The 22,710-nt window shown below is 34.7% G+C and overlaps 2 protein-coding genes across 10 annotated transcripts in view; both read right to left on the bottom strand.

Moving 5' to 3' along the window:
- Positions 1-22,710, bottom strand: part of KLHL5 (kelch like family member 5) — an 83,504-nt gene that overhangs the window by 38,184 nt on the left and 22,610 nt on the right. For all 9 annotated transcript variants that reach the window (XM_081303224.1, XM_081303220.1, XM_081303225.1 and 6 more), the window contains 4 exons: positions 12,282-12,464; positions 8,843-8,979; positions 8,102-8,298; positions 2,478-2,690 (listed from right to left, as the gene is read on the bottom strand). In XM_081303224.1, coding sequence (XP_081159350.1) covers positions 2,478-2,690; positions 8,102-8,298; positions 8,843-8,979; positions 12,282-12,464 — 730 coding nt within the window. The remainder of the gene's footprint in view (positions 1-2,477; positions 2,691-8,101; positions 8,299-8,842; positions 8,980-12,281; positions 12,465-22,710) is intronic.
- Positions 5,406-5,744, bottom strand: LOC308654177 (small ribosomal subunit protein uS8-like; the record flags this gene model as incomplete). The annotated part of the gene is made up of 1 exon (XM_081303237.1): positions 5,406-5,744. One exon carries the CDS (start codon positions 5,742-5,744, stop codon positions 5,406-5,408), a length of 339 nt encoding a protein of 112 aa, XP_081159363.1.

Raw genomic sequence — 22,710 nt, 5'->3', positions numbered from 1 at the left:
TGAGTCAACTCCCTTCTGCTGGGGATCACCTGGAGAACCACTGCAGCAAGACAGGGGATTTCTCCTCCTATTTTGTCTTCTCTGATGTTAACATTTCCTTCTTGAACTTGGAATCAGTTTTTAATAGCACTCTATAGTTACTTAGCCAAGTAAAACAGTACTTCCTCGGGTTCCATCCCTAGCACTCTTGTGTTCTTCTTGGCCTGTGTTGTTCTCTTGGCTTTGGCTTCAACAACCTAAGTAAGTAGTTTTCAATTTTTTTTCCCCTTAGACTCTAAGAGGATTAAAGGCACTTAGAAGCTTTGGGAATATGATTTTCCCACTTCCTTCCCCACTCCATACCCCAAATTAGCTCTTCATCCTGTATTTCTTGATTCAAATGACAGCATCTTTACTAACCTATTGCACCAATCAGAATAATCTTGGGCCCTCCTTAATTTCTACCATTGAGTCATTAAGATGTGTCAACTTGACCTTCTAGATAGCTCTTGAGTCTGGTAATTCTCTACTTCCTCTGCCAGAGTGCCTATTTCACTTGGCTGAACTCCAAAAACCCTGCTAATGGGTTTCTAGTTTTGACCCCCTGGATCCACTCTCTGCAATGTGTTTGCAGCAATCTTTCCAAAATAAAATCAGTTATGTCATTTTCTTTAGTGCTTCATCATTGCTTTTAGGACAAAATTAAAATTCCTTGGCATGACTAGAGGGTCTTCATGATCTGGTCCATATCCCTCTCCCACCTCATATTTTGACACGACCCCACTTTATTTCTATACTCTAGCCATGTGAACTAGCTTCAGATTCCAGAACATAATATATTCATTCATGACTCCATAAGAAGGTACAATCTCCTATCCCCCCTGGGTATTGTGCCCCTCTTTTGGTAGCTAACTCATGGTACAGATTATGTGGCTCACTTTAGGAAAGAGATCCCCTGCTTCTCCACCATCACTTGTGGTGGGCTACTCCTATTATTTTCATGTTCCATCCATTTATCACAATCTTTATCTCTCTCTCTCCATATATATATATATAATATATATTATAATCATATATATATATTTATAATATATGTTATAATTTGATTTAGTTTGGACCTATTTATTACTCCACCTGATATCCTTTCCTCCACCCAGCAATTTTACACATGGTGCATTCAAGAGGCAGAATTGTTCAGTGGCATAGAACTTTATTTGGATTTGACTCCCACCTCTACTTCTCATTAGCTCTGTGATGATAGCCAAGGAGCAAAGACAAATAAAACCACAGTGCAGAAGGGCAGAAATCACTTTGTGATTTTGAACACAGAGTCTTACTTTTTTGGTTTGTTACTTCATTTGTACCACAGATGTTGGACTGATCTTGTAAGTGCTTTCAACTCTTAACAACTTATGAACATGACTGCCAGCAGTATCCAGGATAATAGATATTCTAAAGGTCTCACTTAATTGCACAGATTCTTTTCAAAATATAATGGGATTTTTTTTCAGATTTTATTTCATCTAGAAAAGAAATTCTGCTAGGTAGAAGCAAAAAAAAATAACTACCATGGGCTGGGGATGTGGCTCAAGCGGTAGCGCGCTCGCCTGGCATGCGTGCGGCCCGGGTTCGATCCTCAGCACCACATACCAACAAAGATGTTGTGTCCGCCGAGAACTAAAAAATAAATATTAAAAATTCTCTCTCTCTCTCTCTCTCTCTCTCTCCCCCCCCTCTCACTCTCTCTTTAAAAAAAAATAACTACTTTCTTTAAATCTGATTTCATAAGAAATATTTTTATTGTTATTTTTCCTGAATTGCCATCAATTCATGTAGTCTCATGACTGTATGTTCATACAATATCCCACTTAAAAAGATGAAAGTCTTTCTTATAAAGCATCAGCATTGATTTTTGTCTCTGTAAGGCAGTTATAAAGAGTAACTTTCACTCAAAACAACAGGAATACATTTTCAAGATTAATACAAGTAAGGTAATCTTATTTATAGCACATGCTATTTCACAGAACACATTTCTGACCCTCATAATAATCCTGTGAGATGGTCAGAAAGGATGTTATCTCCACTTGACAAAGAAACTGTAGTGTGAGAATATGCCAAGTCACAGAATTTTAAAATGTCACAGGTGGAACTATCATCATATCTTATTAATCTTAGATTAATTCAATTAATCTGCATATGGATAGAATTTAGGTATTTAGTGGATACTTAATAAATGTGAGGCAAATGAACTAATCTAAATTTTCTGGTTTTTAGAGTCCAGTGTTTCTTTTGTTACTAATTCTCCTCCAACTGGTAACATAGGTTTGTAGCTGAGTCAAAATTATAAATTCAAAATCAAGAATTTTAATTGATGCAACTTAGGTAAGAAGAATCTTATTAGCTTATTATCTTTTCACCTATATGTTTTATAGGAATATATGTAAAAATTTGATAGAACAAGCAAAGAAAAAACCTATAAAGAAGTATTTATTAATTACCTGTGGTGCAAGAAGAGGTAGCCTAATATAAGCCAAAAGTTTACTGAGGTCTTTCCGTCTCTGTTCCAAATCATGACGGACCCAAGTAAGAAGTGCATTCAATATTGTCTCCTCATTTGGAATGTTCATGTCATCACTGGCCAAGAGCTTTGCAATTTCACTGGCTGGCAGTAATACAAATTCCTGGTTTCTGATTACTTCCATGAAATGTTCCTAAACAGAAAAACAGCAAATAAGTAATATGGTTCCTCTGGCCATCACAGTTTATTTAAAAGAAACTACAAGTTTTTGTATTAGGTACCCGAACATGATTTATACTTTAGACCTTACAATGTGTCACCACTTACTGTAAAAAGAAACAATAGAAAGAAACTTTTAAACTGAAATTACGAGCTGGGTGCAATAGTGAATGTCTATGTAATCCCATCAACTTGGGGGACTCAGGCAGTCTGAGACCAGCCTCCACAATTTAGCAAGACCCTGCCTCAAAAAATAAACAAATAAGTAAAAAGTGTTGGGCATGTTGAGGTAGCTGGTAGAGTACCCTTGGGATCAATCTCTAGTACTGCAAACAAAGCAAAACAAAACAACCAAGCCAAACAAACAAAAGTCACCATTATGTTGCTAAACATAAATTTTTAAAATTATGGTTTATATCATTTACAGCATGTTTAAAATGAACCTGTGACATTTAGGTATTGCTTTGTCCAAGTTAGGGAATAGTATCTGCAAGTTTTTTGAAGGAAAATAGGAAACAAATAAACAAACCCGGTATTAGACACTGATCTGCATGATACTCTATCATCAGGAATTAGTTTGGATTTGTGATTGCTGAAGAATTTAGGTAATAGTAAAGCCAAATTAACCTGGGTGAGCGTGAAGTTACTTCTCTTATTCAAAAATGCCACCCAGGCTGGCCAGATTTCCCAGGACTGTTCTAGATTAAAGAGTATTTGTTCTCAAGTTTATTCTAAAACCAAATTAGCCATTAAGATTGTTTTAATGTTATTTATAAGACCATCCAGAGTTTTAGGTCTGTTTCAAAAATTTTTATTTCATCTAATATGATTTATGTAAAGTTATTTTGGTTCATAGGAAAAAGAACCAAAGCAAAAGTGCTAACCTAGAATGTAGTAGGACAAGGACCTTAGACTGAAAGTGATTCAATCCTGGCTAGAATCAAGCTCTCTATAATTTGAAATGGGAGCTAGAAATGCATTTAGGTGTGAGATAAACTTTATAGGTTATTGTGCTAAATAATCTGGAGAGAAGGAAAACTTACTCACCTGTTTGAAAGGTTATAAAATATCATCAAATATAAATGCAAAAAAAGGAAAAAATATAAATGCAAATGTTAGACATATGTCCTTTAATGTTTTTCTTATACTTCTTAATGTGTTATCCCTGACTCAGCATGCAGAGTTTTAGTAAAATTACTAAGGCCGTTTAAATTAGAGCTACAGATAAGGTCTATCAATAGCTATCTTCTATATAAGAATGAGAATCATATTTTCTAAGAATGAGAATCATATTTCTATTTTCTATTTAGCCTGTGATAATCTGACTGAGGTACTTATCTAAAATACATCTTGGGTTGACATCCCTTTTTTTTATTATTATTGTTGGTTGTTCAAAACATTACATAGTTCTTGACATATCATATTTCACATTTTGATTCAAGTGGGTTATGAACTCCCATTAAATTCTTAAGAGGAAAACCATTCATGAATAATTAATTAAATTCAGTTGCCCCAATTTATCATGATTTGTTAAAAGATACCCAAATTAATCTATTTTAAATGATTGATTATCATTTTCAGAAATAGCTTTTAATATAATCTCATTGCTGGAATTGCTTCAAGCAAACTGTACTTACTCAACTGTATACTGACATTGTAAAATAATTTTGTAACACAGCAAGAATGCTAAAATTCTCAACCCAGTTATTCCACTTGTGGTTTAATTCTCTCTACATATACATATACAAATACTTATATACATATATATATATTTTTTGTTGTTGTTGTTGTTGTTGTTTTTTTGTCAGTGGACCTTTATTTTATTTATATGTGGTGCCGAGAATTGAACCCAGTGCTTGCTAGGCGAGCTCTCTACTACTGAGCCACAACCCCAGCCCTGCGGTTTAATTCTTTTTTGTTTTTTTTTTTTTTTTTAAGAGAAAGAATTTTTTAATATTTATTTTTTAGTTCTCAGCGGACACAACATCTTTGTATGTGGTGCTGAGGATCGAACCCGGGCCGCACGCAAGCCAGACGAGCGCGCTACCGCTTGAACCACATCCCCAGCCCTTAATTCTTAATAAATACTGTGTAAGTATAAAACAAAGATGAATCAATAACATTGATTCTTTATTTTATTACTGATAATAGTAAAATGTAGGAAATAGCCTAAATGGGAATAAAAATTTCAAGGGCAAAGATAACATAGCGGGGCTGGGGTGGTGGCTCAGTGGTAGAGCACTTGCCTGGTATGTGTGAGGCCCTGGGTTCAATTCTCAGCACCACATACAAATCACTAAATTAAATAAAGGTCCATCAATGACTGGAAAAAAAAAATATATATAAAAAGATAACATAGCTACCTGTAAAAATATTAATTACATAATATCGTGAATTTCTGAAGATATCAGAATAATATGCATTTCCATTGTTTAAAGGTATGGTGTATAGTATAATCAACATATTTATATAACATTAGTGTAACTATTGCTACTTACAAATAGCATTAATTGCCTTTCATTAGTGAGAAAAAGACCATTACATAAGGTTTTGATAAACTGTTTATGCATATTTTCAGAACACTGCCAATTCCATTCTTATATTATTTATTTCTTTCTATTGAGGCATTTTATTGTGTATGTTTTATATACTTAGAAAAGAATTCCAGGATTTTTCCTCCTGTGTGTTTTCATCTTGCTTCTTCGTGGTCCATGATGCCATCTGAGACTGTCAATACAATGAAACCAAACTGACAGGATGGGAGCAGATTATTCTGACATTTTTCTAGGTCTTTGAGCTGCAGATCAAATCTGGGGCTGATCACTCCACACTTGTTTAACCTGCCTGTGAGACTGACAACAATTTTCCCAGCTCTGTGATCATCAATGATTTCAAATTCACCAATGTAACCATGTAGAATCCAGATGATGACTTTGAAGCTCAGCCTAACAAGGACCTGGCATTTGCCTCTCTTTTCGGCATTACTGATGTTCTTGAGAGCATCAGCCAGGACATTCATGTGCACCATTATGGTGGCACAAAAAGGTGGCGGAAAGACAGCATTTTTGAATAATTTATATCAAGTGAAAACCTGAGTTTTCCAACAAATTATGAAATACTACTGAACTCAATTTTAAACACAAAGTGCTTTTCAAAAGTATAAATTTTGTTTTAAAGCAGCTCTTTTTGTTTGCAGAATTCAGTGTTTTTATAATTTTGTAGATTGATAAACAAAATTTAATATTTTTAAATTAAATATTTACATTTGTTTTTCCAAATCAATGATATTAAATAGTTGTAATGAAATAACTAGTCAAACTTCTTCTAGACATTAAATGGTCTGCTCCAGGTCCTGTTTAATGGCAGTCAGAAGTAGAACAAAAGTTTCCAGGCCCCAGATTCTGAGAAGGAGGTGCTTATCCTTTTCTCCTTGTACCTGTGCCACACTAGGGAACATGTCCAGTCCACCTATGAATTACTGGCTGACTTCACTAGCATACATTGTGCTTACTTCATATTTTAAATCCATTTTATGATACAAATATCACGCTACCAAACACTTGCTAGCATTATGCTCTTTCCCCCTTTGGAATAGTTTTTAAGCAAATAAAATTACTGAGGGATTTATTTAAATTGAAGATTGAATTTTGCTATACATTTTTATTCAGTTCCCATAGCAACAATTCAAATCAGACAATCTGCCTCTAAGTTACTTATTGTTATTAGAATTCCATTTCATGTCTCTGCTGAAACTAAGTAATGTTAAATAATGATCTTGAGAAAAAAATTTACCACAAGTAACTGGCTACGAAAAATTTAAAAACACCCAGGTAATTCAAATTTAATTTATGTCTAAGCCTTAAAGCAGCAATCACAGCTCTAATGTAAACAAAAAAAGTGACCTAAATGCATACAAATGTTTTCATCTGAATAAAACTCTCCTAGGAAAGAGAGATTAAATTATAAACTTATTAGGAAGAAAAAAATCCAGCTGTATTTCATTTATTTATATTAATCTTGTCATAAAAGCTACTTGAACCTGCAGGTGTAAGGTTAAAATGAGAAATCTACAAAGAAGGATAAAGACTGAGCAGGAAATTTTTCAAAGGACTTAATTTAAAAAACATTAGCCTACCACCATGCTAAGTCTGTATATTATTGTCCTATTGTGCAATCTCTTATTTTTTTACTTGAGGCCCTGTGACGATCATAAACAAGAAACATTCCTGAGAAGTGATTACAACCACAGGGAGAAAAACCAATCATAAACACTGTGGTTTTCTATGAAAGCTTTTGTTTCCTCACATAAACCCCTACTGTGTTGGAGTAAACCTAAATGATGATGATGACCATGTGATGATGGCATCTTTTTCTGACTAGGGAGATGATGGGCCAATTGCTAGTTTTGAGTGTTAAACTTTTATTAACATTTAATGCTTTTTCACATCAAGCTTATGAAATAGGTAGACTGAATCTTCCCAATAGGTTAAAAATAACCTATTCTTATTTCTCCAAATCTCTGTATCTCTAATGGAAGCTTCCTAAAGCAATGCCAATCTCTACACAAAACAAACAACTCAATGGAAGCATGAAGGATGGAGGAGAGGGTAGACAAAATGGCATTTCCTAAATGCTGATAAAATTAGTAATGTGGATAGCTGCATACATGTATGTGAATATTCACATTATTTCTTCTCTTAGAAGTCAATTGCTCTTACTGAAGCATTTAAATCAAGTCTATAAACAGTTCTTGTTAGTTGGGTGCAGTGGTGTATGCCCATAATTCCTGAGGCTTGGGAGGTTGAGGCAGGAGGATTGAAAGTTTAAGCCAGCCTCAGCAACTTAGTGAGACTCTAAGCAACTTAGTGAGAACTTAGGAATGTAGCTCAGTGGTAAAGCAACTGTGGGTTCAATTCTGAGTACCAAAACCAAATAAACAAACAAATAAACAAAAACACTTCTTGTAAGTAATCAGATTCATTCTTAAAAAGTGTCCTATTCATCTTCTCATCATTTATATCAGTACTGTCCCTATACATTATAACCACTATCACTGATTTCTGGCAGTGAATATGTGGACAATTCTGAAATGCATCCATGTGCTATAGTAAAATGTTTGGGAAAGTCTGGATTTAAAAAGCAGCAGGTCTGAAAATATTGAACTAGGACACCACTCTGCTTCTTAGTGACTATATTAACTTAGGGCCTGGCTCCTCCATCCAAAAATATTACTTGGTGTTTTCTCCTCAAAATTCAATGAAAATATGACATGTTAGACCATGAACCTGAACCTCAAGACTCATGACAAAGCCAATATGTAAATTAGCCTTCAACAATAAGGAATAAGGCAAAGAGGATATGCCTGCCTGCTCTTCAAATACATACCATAGTGTAATTGTGAGCCACTTTATGCAAATCTGTACAACCCTGGGCATCAGCAAAAGAACGGATTCCAAGACAGTTGGACGGGTGAAGCTGTTTCATTAAAAACTTACAGCATGCTTCCACAACCTGTGAAAGCTGAAGAAGGCAAGCTGTAGATAACAGGCATTCAATATTATCTTCTTTTAATTCAAGGCGGCCTTAATGATAAAAAGAAATTCCATTAACTAGGGAAATACATGAATCTTATTTTATAAAATAATTGATGTTAGTAGTAATATTTTGAAATAAGAGCTCATTACATGTATTACAAACCTAGAAAGTGTAAGACATTAAAAAATAAAATAAAAAGTATTGAATGTGGGGGAAAATTATTAGCTCTTTGTGACCTCTATTAAAAAATAAAAAGAAAAACTAATGTCTTATTTTCAGAATTTCTAAAATGACATATTTGTAACATCAGTTCTATATAACTCTCCAATTTTAAGTGCAAAATTTTCACTAATTACATAATCCATCTAATTATTATATTAATATTTTAAAATACCATTCAAAAGCTTCATTATGATGTACTTTAAAGGTTTTAACATGGAGATTTTTAACCTATGTGAGGTATTATCAAGATGGGAATGACAATAGCAGAATTAACTGTTAGCCAGACATACTTTAATGAGTCTGGAAATCTGGAATCTAATAATATAACACAAAATTAAGGGGTTTTATTTACATTTTCAGACTTATTACCTGTATATGCATACTGAATCAAGGACCACAATGAGTTTGGTTCTACACCTTCCATTTTTATTTCTTCTTGTCTTGCTTCTCTGACATCATTAGTAAACATGGCAGCAAAATAATCAGAGACAGAGGAGAGCACCAATCTGAGGATTAGGAAAAAAAAAATCAATGAGCATATTAAATTTGATGTTCTTTAATAAATGCTTCATCATCTTTTTCAAAAAATTTGTTACCCATAGAAAGTACATGGTACTGGGAAATGCATTTTAAGTTTGACAAATTGCTTTATGCTCTACTTCCTTCCTTTGAATAATAAATTACCATTATGAAAATTTTCTGCTGAGGTAAATGATTTACCTGCTTACCACTCAAATACAACTTTATAACATCCAGAAAACAAGCCACAAGCCCACAGCATTAAATCAACTACATATATAAAAGAAAAAATGTTACTTTTTATCATTTTTTAAAATAATCTAAGCCATCTTTTAAAAAAATTTAATGGTAGAAGGAATGAATATATAGGAAACAGTTAAAAATGGTTTTAGCACGTTATTTTTAACTTTTATAACACTTTTATTATCATAGCACATTGTACCTATATTATTATAATACTTATGTATTAGTACTATGAAACTATAATATTTTGTTATAATACATAATAACATATGGCCTGTTTCTGTGGATTTTTTTTTTTGGGGGGGGGGGTGGTTGTTCTGGGGATTGAAACCAGAGTCTTTCACATGCTAGGCAAGTGCCATTGTTAAATTTTATTTTGGGACAGTGTCTTGCCAAGTTGCCCAGGCTTGTCTTGAACTGGCAATCCTACCTTAGCCTCCTGAGTAGCTGTGACTCAGCAAGATTTTTGACAGTCAATAAAAATAAAAGTAGTTACAAATATATGTATTTTTGAAACATGCATTTTTTTCACTTGATTATATGTCTTGAAGATATTTTTATGTGAGCATGCTTACACAGATTTACATTATATTTATTTATTTTGTTTTTGCAGTGCTGGGGACCAAACCCAGAGCTTTGCACTGGGGAGGCAAGCTCTTTACCACAGAGCCACATCTCTAGTCCCTTTATTCTTTTTTATTTTTGGTATTAGGTGTTGAACCCAGGGGTGCTTAACCATTGAGCCATATCCCCACTCTTTTTTATATATTTTATTTAAAAAATATATTTTATTTTTTAGTTGTAGTTGGACACAATATCTTTATTTATTTATTTTTATGTGGTGCTGAGGATTGAACCCAGGGCCTCGCATGTGCTAGACGAGCACTCTCCCACTGAGCCACAACCTCAGGCCTTATATTTTATTTTGAATCAGGGTCTTGCTAAGTTGCTTAGGGTCTTGACTAGTTGCTGAGGCTGCCTTTGAACTTGCCATTCTCCTGCCTTATCTCCTGAGCCACTGGGATTATAGTTATACACCCCTGCACATGGCCCTTTACCCATTTTTTAAAGAAGTAAAAATAATAATACAAATTATTGATGAAGTTCCCTTTGTGTCCCTCTCTAATTCCATTCTTCTGCTTCCTTAGAACTGAACTGAGTTATAAGGTTTGCCAAATGACTCTCTTAAGGTACTGTACCAATTTAGACCCCGACTAGTATTGTATAAGAGCTAATGTTTCTCCATAATATTGTCAGATGTTAAAATTTTTGGTCATCTGCACAATTTTAAATATACAATCTTGCTGTTTTAATTTTCATTCCCCTAATAATTGGTGCAGATATTTTCAAATATTTACTAGCCATTCAGATTCCTTCTTCATAGAATTACCTATTCATTCAGTCATTTGCTGAACAAATACTGATGTGCACCTAACAATTAATGAGTGCTCTTCTGGATACTTGAGATACATCAGTACACCAGACAGAAAAAAAGACTTTTCTTTATGTAGTCTTACATTTTAGAAGTAAAGGAGAGAAACAATGAAGAGTAGCACCATATGTGATAGTAAACAAAAAGGTGATAAGTGCTATGGGGGGAAAGTAGCGTAAAGACAAATGGAGAATATACGGTGAGTTTAACAGTCGCTCTCACTGGAAGGTGATATTTGGGCAAAGACTTTGAGAAAGTTATTTTCTGTTTATCATTTTTTAAAATAACCTAATAAGCTACTTAGTCACAGTATCTATGAACAGCATTTGGGCAGAAGGTGCAGGCAATACAAAAGTCCAAAGACAGAAGTGTCATTACTGGCACATATAAGAAATTATAGAGCTATTAGTGTGGTTCTTGCAGAGTGAGCAAGGAGAGCAGTGGCACAGAACCCTTAGGAAATGGCAGGCTGGGTCACACAGGTCACTAAATGTACTTTGGCTTTCATACTCAGTAACATGAATCATTGAGAGGTTTGGTCAGAGTGACTGGATCCGAGTTCCATTTTAGAGGATCACTCAAATGGCTGTGTTGAAAACAATGTAGGGTAAAGGTGTTAAGCAGAGATACCAGTTAGGAGGCTCCTGTAAGTGAGATAGCTAACATGAGTATGTCAGGTAATCTGGTAATGTGTTCAGTTCAGGAAATACTACAGACTTTGAGATATCTCCATGAAATCAGATTGAAATATCTTTAATATGAGCATAAACTCATGCTCTTAATAGGATGCTCTGTCACTAGTAAATAGTATTAGCTCAGTAAATGTACACAAAATTGACAACTATAAGACGTTTTACTTCTATTTTGGAAGATTTTTTTTAAAAAACTCTTTGGAACAGAGTGTTTGTGAATTAGTTTTGAAGGGCATAAAAAATCATTTGGGATCACAGTGATGATCAACAATGAACAATTGAATGAATATGAAATTATCAGAAGAAAATGAAATGATTTATCATTGGTTAAAGGCTCCTGCCCCCCGCCCCCAGTACTGCTTTTCATGTTTCTTAAGAGATCAGCAAACAGAAGTTAGGATACATGTAGTTTTTTAAAAACTGTTAGGGAGCCAGGTGTGTAGCTCAGTGGTATGGCACATGCTTAGCATGCATAAGGCCCTGGGTTCAACCCACAACACCAAAAACAAACAAAAAACCTTAACAATTGTTAACACTTCTAGCAACTCTATTCTACCAGTTTTTCTTTTTCCTAAATACCCATAAACTCTAATTTCCCCTGAATTTACTGAAAGTATTTAATAACTGTGGAAGAAAGCTATTTGTAGTAGCTAAAATCTATACTGGACAATATTGACTTGTCTAAGGCCAGTGTGGGTTTTTTTTTGTGTGTGTGTGTGTGTATGCTTCTAAAAAGGGAAAATGAGCCTTTTAGGATCATTCAATGTATAATAATTTCTATATGCACTGTTTTCTTTGTGGAAGTCCCATGAGATCTACCCCTTTTCAAAAGCATAATGGTCAAATGCAGTATGTTACCTCACCATACATAACAAAATTACCTAGGAAATATTTCACACATACAAATTTAGAAAACAATTACCTGTGAGCTGGAATTCTGCGATCACCAGCAACTAAAATTACATCACATAACTGTTTATGTCTCAAATAGTTTTCCATTTTTTTAAATGTTTGCTCAGCATGATTAAGGGCTTGAAAAAATTCATCTGATGAACATGGCTCCATAGTATGGCAGGATGATAATGTCTGACTACTATTAGAAGTCCTGAAAAGAAAGAAAATGCACATTTTAAAATATCACTATCACTTAAAAAGATCTTTCCTATTATATCCTCTTAAATACTTCAAATGTAATAAAACAAATCAATGCTCTCAATTTTAATCTATTATTTTTTAAAATCAATGATAGCTCAAGTTACTATGAGTGAATATGACATCTGTTAATTAATAGCTACACATACTCTTTGTAGTACCTATTTATGAGTCTCATTTTTAAAAACCTAACATCTCTGCTTAGGAAGAGCCAAGCTATACTCATATTGACAGCCGGGTTCCTAACATTATATTTAAAGATGTAACTGTTCACTCTTCCTATCTTTGAAGGCAAGAAAGCAATTAAACTGTTTTGGAAATATAAGTCCAAGTCATCTTTTCTTTAAAAAGGAGTTATATGCCACAGTTAATTTATAAAACGCACTGTCATAAAAGTTATAAATAATTCCTTTGATTCTCTGACCAGTCCTTAAAAGCCCAGGTAACCTATAAATGTATATTAAGTAAGTTGAATTAGATTAAAATAACCTGAAGGCCTGATTCCACATGTCCAAAAAATGATTTGAAATTTCCAAATTATAGTTCGAAGAGGTATGAGTTCTATGTTTTTATCTGATTTACTGAGGGGTAGTGAACCGTTTAGGACTAGGAAGGGAATCTGAATCCACATGCTCTACCCCCATCCACTCTCCAACATCATTTAAATCAAGTCATCAATATCTGTTGGTTATGCAATTCACTAAAAGTCACTGACTGTGCCATAATTTAATTCTCATTTCTGATCAGATCTTAAAAGAAACTTGTGATTCTGATGAATGTTTTATTGAATCAAGCCTCACCATATTTTAAGAGAATTTTCTTAATAAAAGCATCTAATAATGTTATCAAAAAAAAAAAAGAGAAAGTCATTGGATCTCTTACTTTCTAAAGTAAAGAGAATTGAAGGAAATTGAGTGCCTTGTCAAAAGCAATAGAGTTTTTCATGGCAGAGACAAGGTCGTTGCAGAGCCTTTGTTGTGTTTACTGAAATCTTTTTTCCTTTTTTCCTGGGAATATGGCCACACGACATTTTGCAGCCTCTTTTGGAGAAAAGGTGGCTTTATGATAGAAATAAACTGTTACTTTATATAGTTCACCTTAGCTAAAGTGGTTGAGAGCAGGTATGGTTTTCCTGTACTTTCCCTATCCATGGGTTGAATGGAGAAGACTGAGGACTTAGGTAAAAGAAGAGGTTAAATAAACGAAAGGGTACTCAAGCAAGAACATTCAGATTATACTCACAAAAACACTGGACTGAGATTTATCTATTTCTGAAGTTTACAGTAGTCTATAATAAACATTGCTGCCTAAATCCTCCCAGTGCAATGCAGTAATTTTTAGTGCCTGTAAATACAGGCACTAAAAAATACTCTTGGGAGATTGGGGTTGTATCTCAGTGGTAGAACATGTGCTTAGCATGTGTGAGGCCCTGGATTTGATCCCCAACACACATGAGTGCAGACCATTAGAGGATAATACATATGATCTAGAAGATATGTGTTATATACCATGAATGTTATTGGTATGATCCAGTAAAGTACGTACTCAAACTTCCACTTAAGAACATCATCATTTTAAATTTGGAATGAAGAATGTAGAATTACAAGTTATTTATATAAATGCAGATTAGAAATATTTTTAAAATCTAGGGAAAAATAAATAATGGTGGTTTGATAATAATAACTTGAAGATTTAAAATGCTTTTTTAGTAAAATGAAGTTTTATATTGAGAAAGTACCAATAAATAACTATAAGAGTATTAATAATCTGAGAATGAGATAAAATTACAATTTTAAATTTTTGTAAGTCATAAATAATTTTAATCACCCAGTCAAGTAAATAAATCAGGTACTTGTTTCTTACAGTTCCTATATTTTACATTTCTTATATTTCATGTTATCAGTAATAAGTAAGCATTGAATTGGGTAAATGTTTTCTGAGTGAATTGTGATCAACCAAATACAAACACTAATTAATGCTAAATTTTGAAAGACTGAAAAAACTTCATAATACTATACTAAGTTATTACAGGCTAAATCTGATGTTGGTATAAGCCCAATCAATAAAAGAAAACAATTCTTTCTTGCCAAGAATTTTCAGAGTGTTTTGTTTAGAACCTGAAAGAAATTAGGACAATCTGGGAAACATTCACATTCAATCCCTTCCTCTCTGCGACTGTCACAAGGTTTGAGATGAGACTTGAACACTGCATTTTTCAAGAACCCCACAGGTGACCCTAACATCTATTACAGGCCAAATTTCACTGGTGTACAAGAAATGGCTGTTACAAAAATTAGTATGTGATGAACCTGCAGTTCAAATTACTGATTTACATAATGGATACTTTACTTCAAACATATGCAAACTGAAATTGCTTGAGTAAAATATTTTAAATGAATTAGTAGAATTTAATGGAGTATTTGTTCTTTTCCAAATGAACATATAGGTAAAATATCTTAACTGTTAATATACATAAACATTAACAAAAAAAAATCTATGCTTCCAAAACAACATTTCAAACTTCTTTATTTGCTGTTGAGTCTTCAACTGCCATCACATGTTTAATGAACATGTTATTTAAATGTGACAATCAATTCACTAAGGTTTTTGAATACAGTAATCACTTCCAACGCTTCAAATGAGGCCCCAAAGAAGTGCAGGCTTCTGATTTGTAGCTACTGAAAAGTAAAGCCACTGTTTACAAAATGAGCATAAAGGAGAATGAAACAGAGCTATTCAGTAGACTTGAAGAGCTATAGAGCTTTCTAGCAGTAGGTTTTTTTTTTTATTTTTTTTTAAAAGACATTTGGGACTTTGCACATAGAATTTTAACAACACAAGAATTTACTTTAAAAAAATTGACTACACATCCATACAACTATAGGACATTAAGCTACAGTCAGTCATTAAAACAACTGCATACAGAATTTTTACAACTAGAAGAACCTATTCATTTAATCCAACTTTCTTATTTTGCAGATGAGAAAATCTGAGGCCTCAAATGGCCAAAGTGACTGACCACGAAAACATCAGGAGCAGGTTACAAAGCTAGGGTCAGGAAGTATTGTGGGTGGTTAAAATGCAAACAAAGGAATGGGAATTCCTGCTTACCTTTATACTAAGGCAGAGGGCACAAGGACTAAGGGTGTAAAAGGAGAATGATTTTATATGATATGAATGGTAATTCAAAAGGGGAAAAAAAGACATTGGAATTAAGGATTTTAGACCAAAGTTCATCACCCTGTGACTGCTTCTTGGCTAGGAATAAGAGAGCAAAGAATCTCAGGTTTCCATGACAGATCACATCCCTAACCCTGGCTAATCAAATTGCTTTTAATACTCTGGTTCTGTGTAGCTGACAATGTGAATACTTCCTTACTCTTTTTTGTTCTATGTGCTTTAGTTTGGAGGACTGAATTGGACAGGTGTTGGCAAGTAATTAAGAGCATTTTAGGAAGGTTCTAGAGCAGTGTTATGTAATACAGCAGTTACTAGCCCATGGATCTATTTTAATTATTAACAAATACTAGTCTAATAAAATTAAAAATTCAGTTCTTTACTTAGACTAGTCATGTTTTAAATGCTCAAAAGTCCCATGACACTAGAGGCTACCAAACTGGATGACAAATACATGGAACATTCCCATCAATACATAAAGTTCTGCACAATGCTGCCCTAGTCTTATAGACCTAGGTTCGCCTCTCACTCTGTCACTCATTATGTATCACTGTGGACAAGTTATTTAACTTCTTTAGAGAAGTTAAATGCTTACCTTCTTCAACAGAATGGGGATAAGTAATGCATAGTATTTTCTTTTAGGGAATCCTTCATGGGAGATCTATAAAATGAAATAATTCATGCATGGCTCTAGCACAGAGTAAGTACACAAAGTAAGCTACTGTTAGAAGATCCTTGCTTTTCAGTGGAAAGGTCTACGATTTCAGACTTTTATCTTTATATGATATTATTTGTTTTGTTGGCTTTTTAAAAAACTGATCCCCAGAACTGGGCACAGTGGTGTATGCCTATCATCCCAGCTATTTGAGAGGCTGAGGCAGGAGGATCAAAGCCTGGACAACTTAATGAGAACTTGTTTCAAAACGAAGTTTTAAAAGGGGCTGGGGATGTAGCTCAGTGGTTGAGTGACCCTTGGTTCCTCCCTCAATACCAAAAACAAAGAAAGAAAGAAAGGAAAAAATAAATGATCCTTAGTATTATCAGGTCCCCGCCTCCCCACTACCCCTGAATCTGTACTTTTGATTCAGCTCAGGGCCTGTGCATGCCAGGAAAGTGTTCTTTCACTGGGCTATATCCCCCAGCCCCCTGCCCCCAATTTTTTATTTTTTGAGACAGGATCTTGCTAAATTGCCCAGGCTGATCTCAAGCTTTGGATCCTCTTGCCTCCCAAGTGGCTGGAGTTAAAAAGGTATATACACCACCAGGCCTGGCTCTTCCCTCCCACCACCTTTTTTTTTTCTATTATACTAGGTTTTTTGACTCTATCACAAGAATTTGCATTAGGATTTCTTTCTCTCTCTCTCTCTTTCTTTCTTTCTTTCTTTCTTTCATTCGTTCGTACTGGGGATTGAACCCAGGGACACTCAACCACTGAGCCACATCCCTAGCCTTATTTTGTATTTTATTTATTGACAGGGTCTCACTGAGTTGCTAAGTGCCTCACCATCGCTGAGGATGGATCCTCTTGTCTCAGCCTCCCGAGCTGTTGGGATTATAGGTGTGTGCTACCAGGGCCAGCAAGGATTTCTTAATGGAGTAATTTTTCTAATGAAGTTTTAACAATTACTTCACAAGCATTATATTACATATAATTCTGAGTAGTAAAAAAGGTACACTGAAACTCCAAATGGTCTGTTTGGCTTACTCCCTAGGTAAGTGATTTACTCCTGCATCTTAGCTTATGGCAATTAGAATTTATGTCTTTGTGCAGGTGCAATTACTGTATCACAAAATTTTTTGCATCTTTTATAAATATTTAAAACCATAAATATAAAATGAAAATATAAATTACTCAATACGTGCTATCAGTCTCTAAATTTTTTGATGCATACCCTTTGCAATATACTTTAAGCTTGTGCTCAAATATATTTACTTATTTATAAAAGAAGTAGATACCACTGTACAATTACTATTCATATTATTAAATACAGATAAAAATAATTTAAGAGATTAAATACAAATAGAAGTTCTAACTATTACTCTAATTGATCATCTTATCCCCAAGAGTGTAATTGCTACAGGACTGCACAGCAGGGAAAGATCTACATGGATTAGTATTTGGAAAGACAACAAATAGCAGTAAAATCTGCAATATGTCTTAGAGTTTAGATGGGTGAGAAAGTTTAGAAGAGCAATTGGAGTTGTCCTCTTTAAGAAGGTGATCCCCTCCAAGGAGAAGACAAGCCAATTGCATAGAAAAATGATAAAAACAGTACCATCAAGGTTTGGAGATGTAGTTCAGAGCTAGAATAAGTGCTGAGCATGTACAAGGACATGGGTTTGATCCCTAGCATCCGCTTAAAAAGAATACAATTATCCCTTCCTCTCAAGATAAACATGTTTGGATTCAGGAATTTAAGGTTTGTTTGTTTGTTTGTTTTCTTCCTTGCTGGCACCATGACCAGGATATCTATGGGGAAGAGTTAAATGTTTCCAAGAATCAAATTTTCTTAGGTGATAATCACTTTATAGGAGGTACAATGAGTACTTTCCTACAATGCTGGTGAGAACTAAAACAGTATAATCTTCCTAAAAGGACTTGAAAATACAAATTGAGAATCCTAAAAACATGCATACCCCTGGGACTCTGTCCAGAGGAAATAATTACCTATATGTACAAGATCTAGCAATAGGGAAGATTTACCACAGGTTTTTCTAAGAGGAAAATATTGGAACAATCTAAACACTGATTGAACAAAAGGCACACCAATACTCGAAAGAATGGTGCAGTCATTTACAAAGATATAAGTTATTTAACCAGGTGGAAAGATGTTTTGAGCGACAAAATTGTTTCTGCCTATCCTGGATTCCTTCTTTTGGTAACAGAACTCACCTGTATGTACCTTCTGAGAAACCACACATTCCCCACCTCAGTTCACATGGCTTGGGCAAAGATGACCCAGCAACCCAGGCCTGGCCAATAACATCATACCTCCTGGCAATAATGATTGGTTCTGGTGGGCACATGGTCTAAACAGGGTTAGTCTGAGTCAATTCATGACTGGTTGGCACTCTTGTAAAGAGTTTTCTCTTTTCATTGAAGTTCTAAGTTGATAAAAAGCAAACTTAAGAGCTACTAATTTTTTTTTTTTTTTTTTTGCTACCATGCTGACAGTCTACCTAAGATAATGCCATGACAAAGAAAAACAGAATCTACAGAGGGAGAAAAATAGATTACTGGTGTTATTTAAGTATCTGAATCCAGCCATGTCTAGGTAGGATCTGTCCTTGGATTTTTATTTACTTATGTGAACAAAAAACCTCCAGCTTTTGCTTATTTGATTTGGGTTTGCTTTTTGTGATCAAAATAGTTATACGATAAAAATCTACACTAAACATGAAAAAATGCTCACCATCTCTAGCAGTCAGAGAAATGCAAATCAAAACCACGCTAAGATACCATTTCACTCCAGTAAGATTGGCAGCCACTATGAAGTCAAACAACAACAAGTGCTGGCGAGGATGTGGAGAAAAGGGTACACTTGTACATTGCTGGTGGGACTGCAAATTGGTGCGGCCAATTTGGAAAGCAGTTTGGAGATTCCTGGGAAAGATGGGAATGGAACCACCATTTGACCCTGCTATTGCCCTTCTCGGACTATTCCCTGAAGACCTTAAAAGAGCATGCTACAGGGATACTGCCACATCGATGTTCATAGCAGCACAATTCACAATTGCTAGACTGTGGAACCAACCCAGATGCCCCTCAGTAGATGAATGGATAAAAAAAATGTGGCATCTATACACAATGGAGTACTATGCAGCAATAAAAAATGACAAAATCATAGAATTTGCAGGGAAATGGACGGCACTAGAGCAGATTATGCTCAGTGAAGCTAGCCAATCCCTAAAAAACAAATGCCAAATGTCTTCTTTGATATAATGAGAGCAAATATGAACAGAGCAGGCAGGAAGAGTAGGAAGAAAAGAGTAACATTAATCAGTGACATGAGATGGGAGGGAAAGGGAGAGATGAGGAAAATTGCATGGAAATGAAGTGAGACCCTCATTGCTATACAAAATTACATATAAGAGGTTGGGAAGGGAATGGGAAAATAAACAAGGAGAGAAATGAATTACAGTAGATGGGGTAGAGAGAGAAGAAGGGAGGGGAGGGGAGGGGGGATAGTAGGGGATAGGAAAGGTAGCAGAATACAACAATTACTAAAAGGGCAGTATGTAAAATTATGGATGTGTAACCGACGTGATTCTGCAATCTGCATTTGGGTAAAATTGGGGGTTCATAACCCACTTCAATCTAATGTATGAAGTATGATATGTCAAGAGCTTTGTAAAGTTGTGAACAACCAATAAAAAAAAAAGAGAAAAAAAAATCTACACTAAGGTAAAGAAGTTATAGATCTACATGTACAATAAAATTGAGATCTTTATTTTTTAAATTCAGATTATTACTATACATGTATAAAAATATACTAAAAGGATACTTCTCTAAATTAACAGTTATTATTTTGGGATAACTGGATAATAACTGATCTTTATTTTTCCATTTTTACTTATCTCTATTTTCTGATGAGTTTTTTTTTTAATTTTCTTTTAAAAAATTGTTCTTTTAAGTTATATATGGCAGTAGAATGTAATTTCCCATTCTTGTGGTTATACCTGATATGGAATTACACTGATCATATATTCTTATATGAATAATAGGAAAGTTATATCTGATCACTCTTCTATCTTTCCTATTTCCATGACTTTTTGTTTTGTTTTGTTTTGTTTGTTATGCTGGGGATTGAACCCAGAGCCTTGTGCATGTGAGACAAGCACTCTACCAAGTAAGATATATCCCCAGCCCCTTCCCATGAATTTTTGATAAAACTATATTATGTTTTATGGGGAAAATCACTTAGAAAATGAGATCCAAAAGAAGTGTGAAGAATTCTATTTATTTTTACTTCTTGCACATTGCTGATTATAATCTCAAATCCATTCTTTATTTCTACCATAATAATGAGTTTTAGCTGGTCACATGGTTATCCTGGCAGGACTACATTTTGGGGCTTCCCTTGTAACTAGCTGTGATCATCTAAGTTTTCATCATTGAAATGTAATTAGTACTAATATATGCAGCCTGTATCACTTGTTTAATATTCTCCCGTTTCTCTCTTTGAGGCTGAAATGCAGACAAGGGGGCTAGATAAGCTTTGACCATGCAGAAAGGATAACACCCTATGATAGAGAAACAAAATGGAAGGAATATGCATCTCTTAATTTATGAGGCACAGCTATTATCTGCCCTGGGCCACCTGCCCATCTGTCAGGAGACAGAGAAATGAACTTACATTTTATTTAAGTCTATGTGTTTCTGAATCTCTAATATATCACCTTAGCCTATGCCCTGCTCATATACTTCCTCAAGTTAAATAACATGCACAGGTGTACCATTGTTTTCATGCCTAGCTCCAAATGGAGCAAAAGAAAATAATATGTGAACAACAAGTGGCATAGACAGGTTCTTCTGCTTTAAAAATTTAGAGTTAGAGTTAGGCGTGGTGGCACATGCCTATAATTCAGGTTTCTGTTGGCTGAAGCAGGAGGACTACCAGTTCAAAGCCAGCCTCAGCAAGTTAGCAAGACTCTTATCTAAAAATATAAAAAGGGCTGGGGATGTGGCTCAATAGTTAAGCACCCCTGGGTTCAATACCTGGTACAAACAAAAACAAAAACAAAAACAAAACGGCCTTTCTAAGGCCAATTATGTGATTGTAGTGCCTATCCTTTTCTGAAGCTGAATCTTCAGCTTTCCTAGAAATTCTATTGCTTTTAAATGATCCAATCAATTTCAGTTACTTAAAACCAAGAACTATGATTGATATGACATACAGATAGGCTTCAGGGGGTCCATGAACTATGTACCAATATTTAAGACACACAGAATATTTTTTGGGAAGAGCTTACATCAGATTCTCATGAGAGTCCACGGTTTGATGGGGGCACATATGTGAGAAGGGAGACAAGGCAATATATTCTTCCCAGATACAAGAACTATTATAGTTGAACTTTGCTATTTCTGGAAACAAATTTTATTTTCACATGAAAATGTAAAGAATATAAATTTAAGACTGAACAAAATTAATAGACTGGATCAAACGATGAGATCCAGAGTCAACATAAAAGAGGCCAAGAAAAAAAGCAGCCTTTGAAGAAATGTGACATTATGAACATAACCCTGTTGGGAAAAGAGAACACCTAAGTGCCTTCAAGATAAGGCCACGAGAAGCAAATCGGTTGACCAAGGAATAGAAGAGTTCCGGATATCTAGAGTTGAAAGACAGGAAAGCAATATGTAAGATGGGTCAAAGGGTGTGGATTCAGAGTTGTGGCTGGGTCAAAAGACTGTACCTGTAACCCAGCCAGGCTTCACATTCTCAAGAGGCAGATGAAGAATTAGCTGGGGAAAGAAGGTGAAAATGGTTAGAATGAATAATGAGGTATATGTTAATCCAATTTGAACTCTATGATTAGTGAACAACAGTCACACAGAAATGACTTGTTTGTATGTAGGTAACAGAGCATTCAGTTAAAAAATACAGAAAAGAATCTATTCCCAAGTGATCAAGGTCAGGATCTACAGTGATAAATCAAGTTACTTTATTTCTCTAGTAGTCTTAGCCAGAACCCATAAGCCCAGTCTAATTATGAGAAAACCATCAGACAAATCCCAATTGAGTAAGACATTCTACAAAACACCTGACCAGAACTCCCAAAACTGCCACAGTCATCAAAGACAAGGAAAGTCTGCCAAACTATCACAACTAATAGGAGCCAAAGGAGACATTGTGACTTAATATATTGGTAGTATTTGGGAAAAGATCCTGGAACAGAAAAAGGGCACTAGATAGGAAACTAAGGAAATCTATAGGACTTTAGTTAAATAATAAATATATCAACATTGACTAAATAATAGAAACTGATATACCATATTAATGTAAGATATAAAAAATAAG

This window comes from Spermophilus citellus (genome assembly GCF_964194105.1).
Source record: "Spermophilus citellus genome assembly, chromosome: 8".
NCBI classification, from domain to species: Eukaryota; Metazoa; Chordata; class Mammalia; order Rodentia; family Sciuridae; genus Spermophilus; species Spermophilus citellus.
The sequence above is the reverse complement of the archived record's forward strand: the minus strand, read 5'-3'. Positions and strand labels throughout refer to the sequence as shown.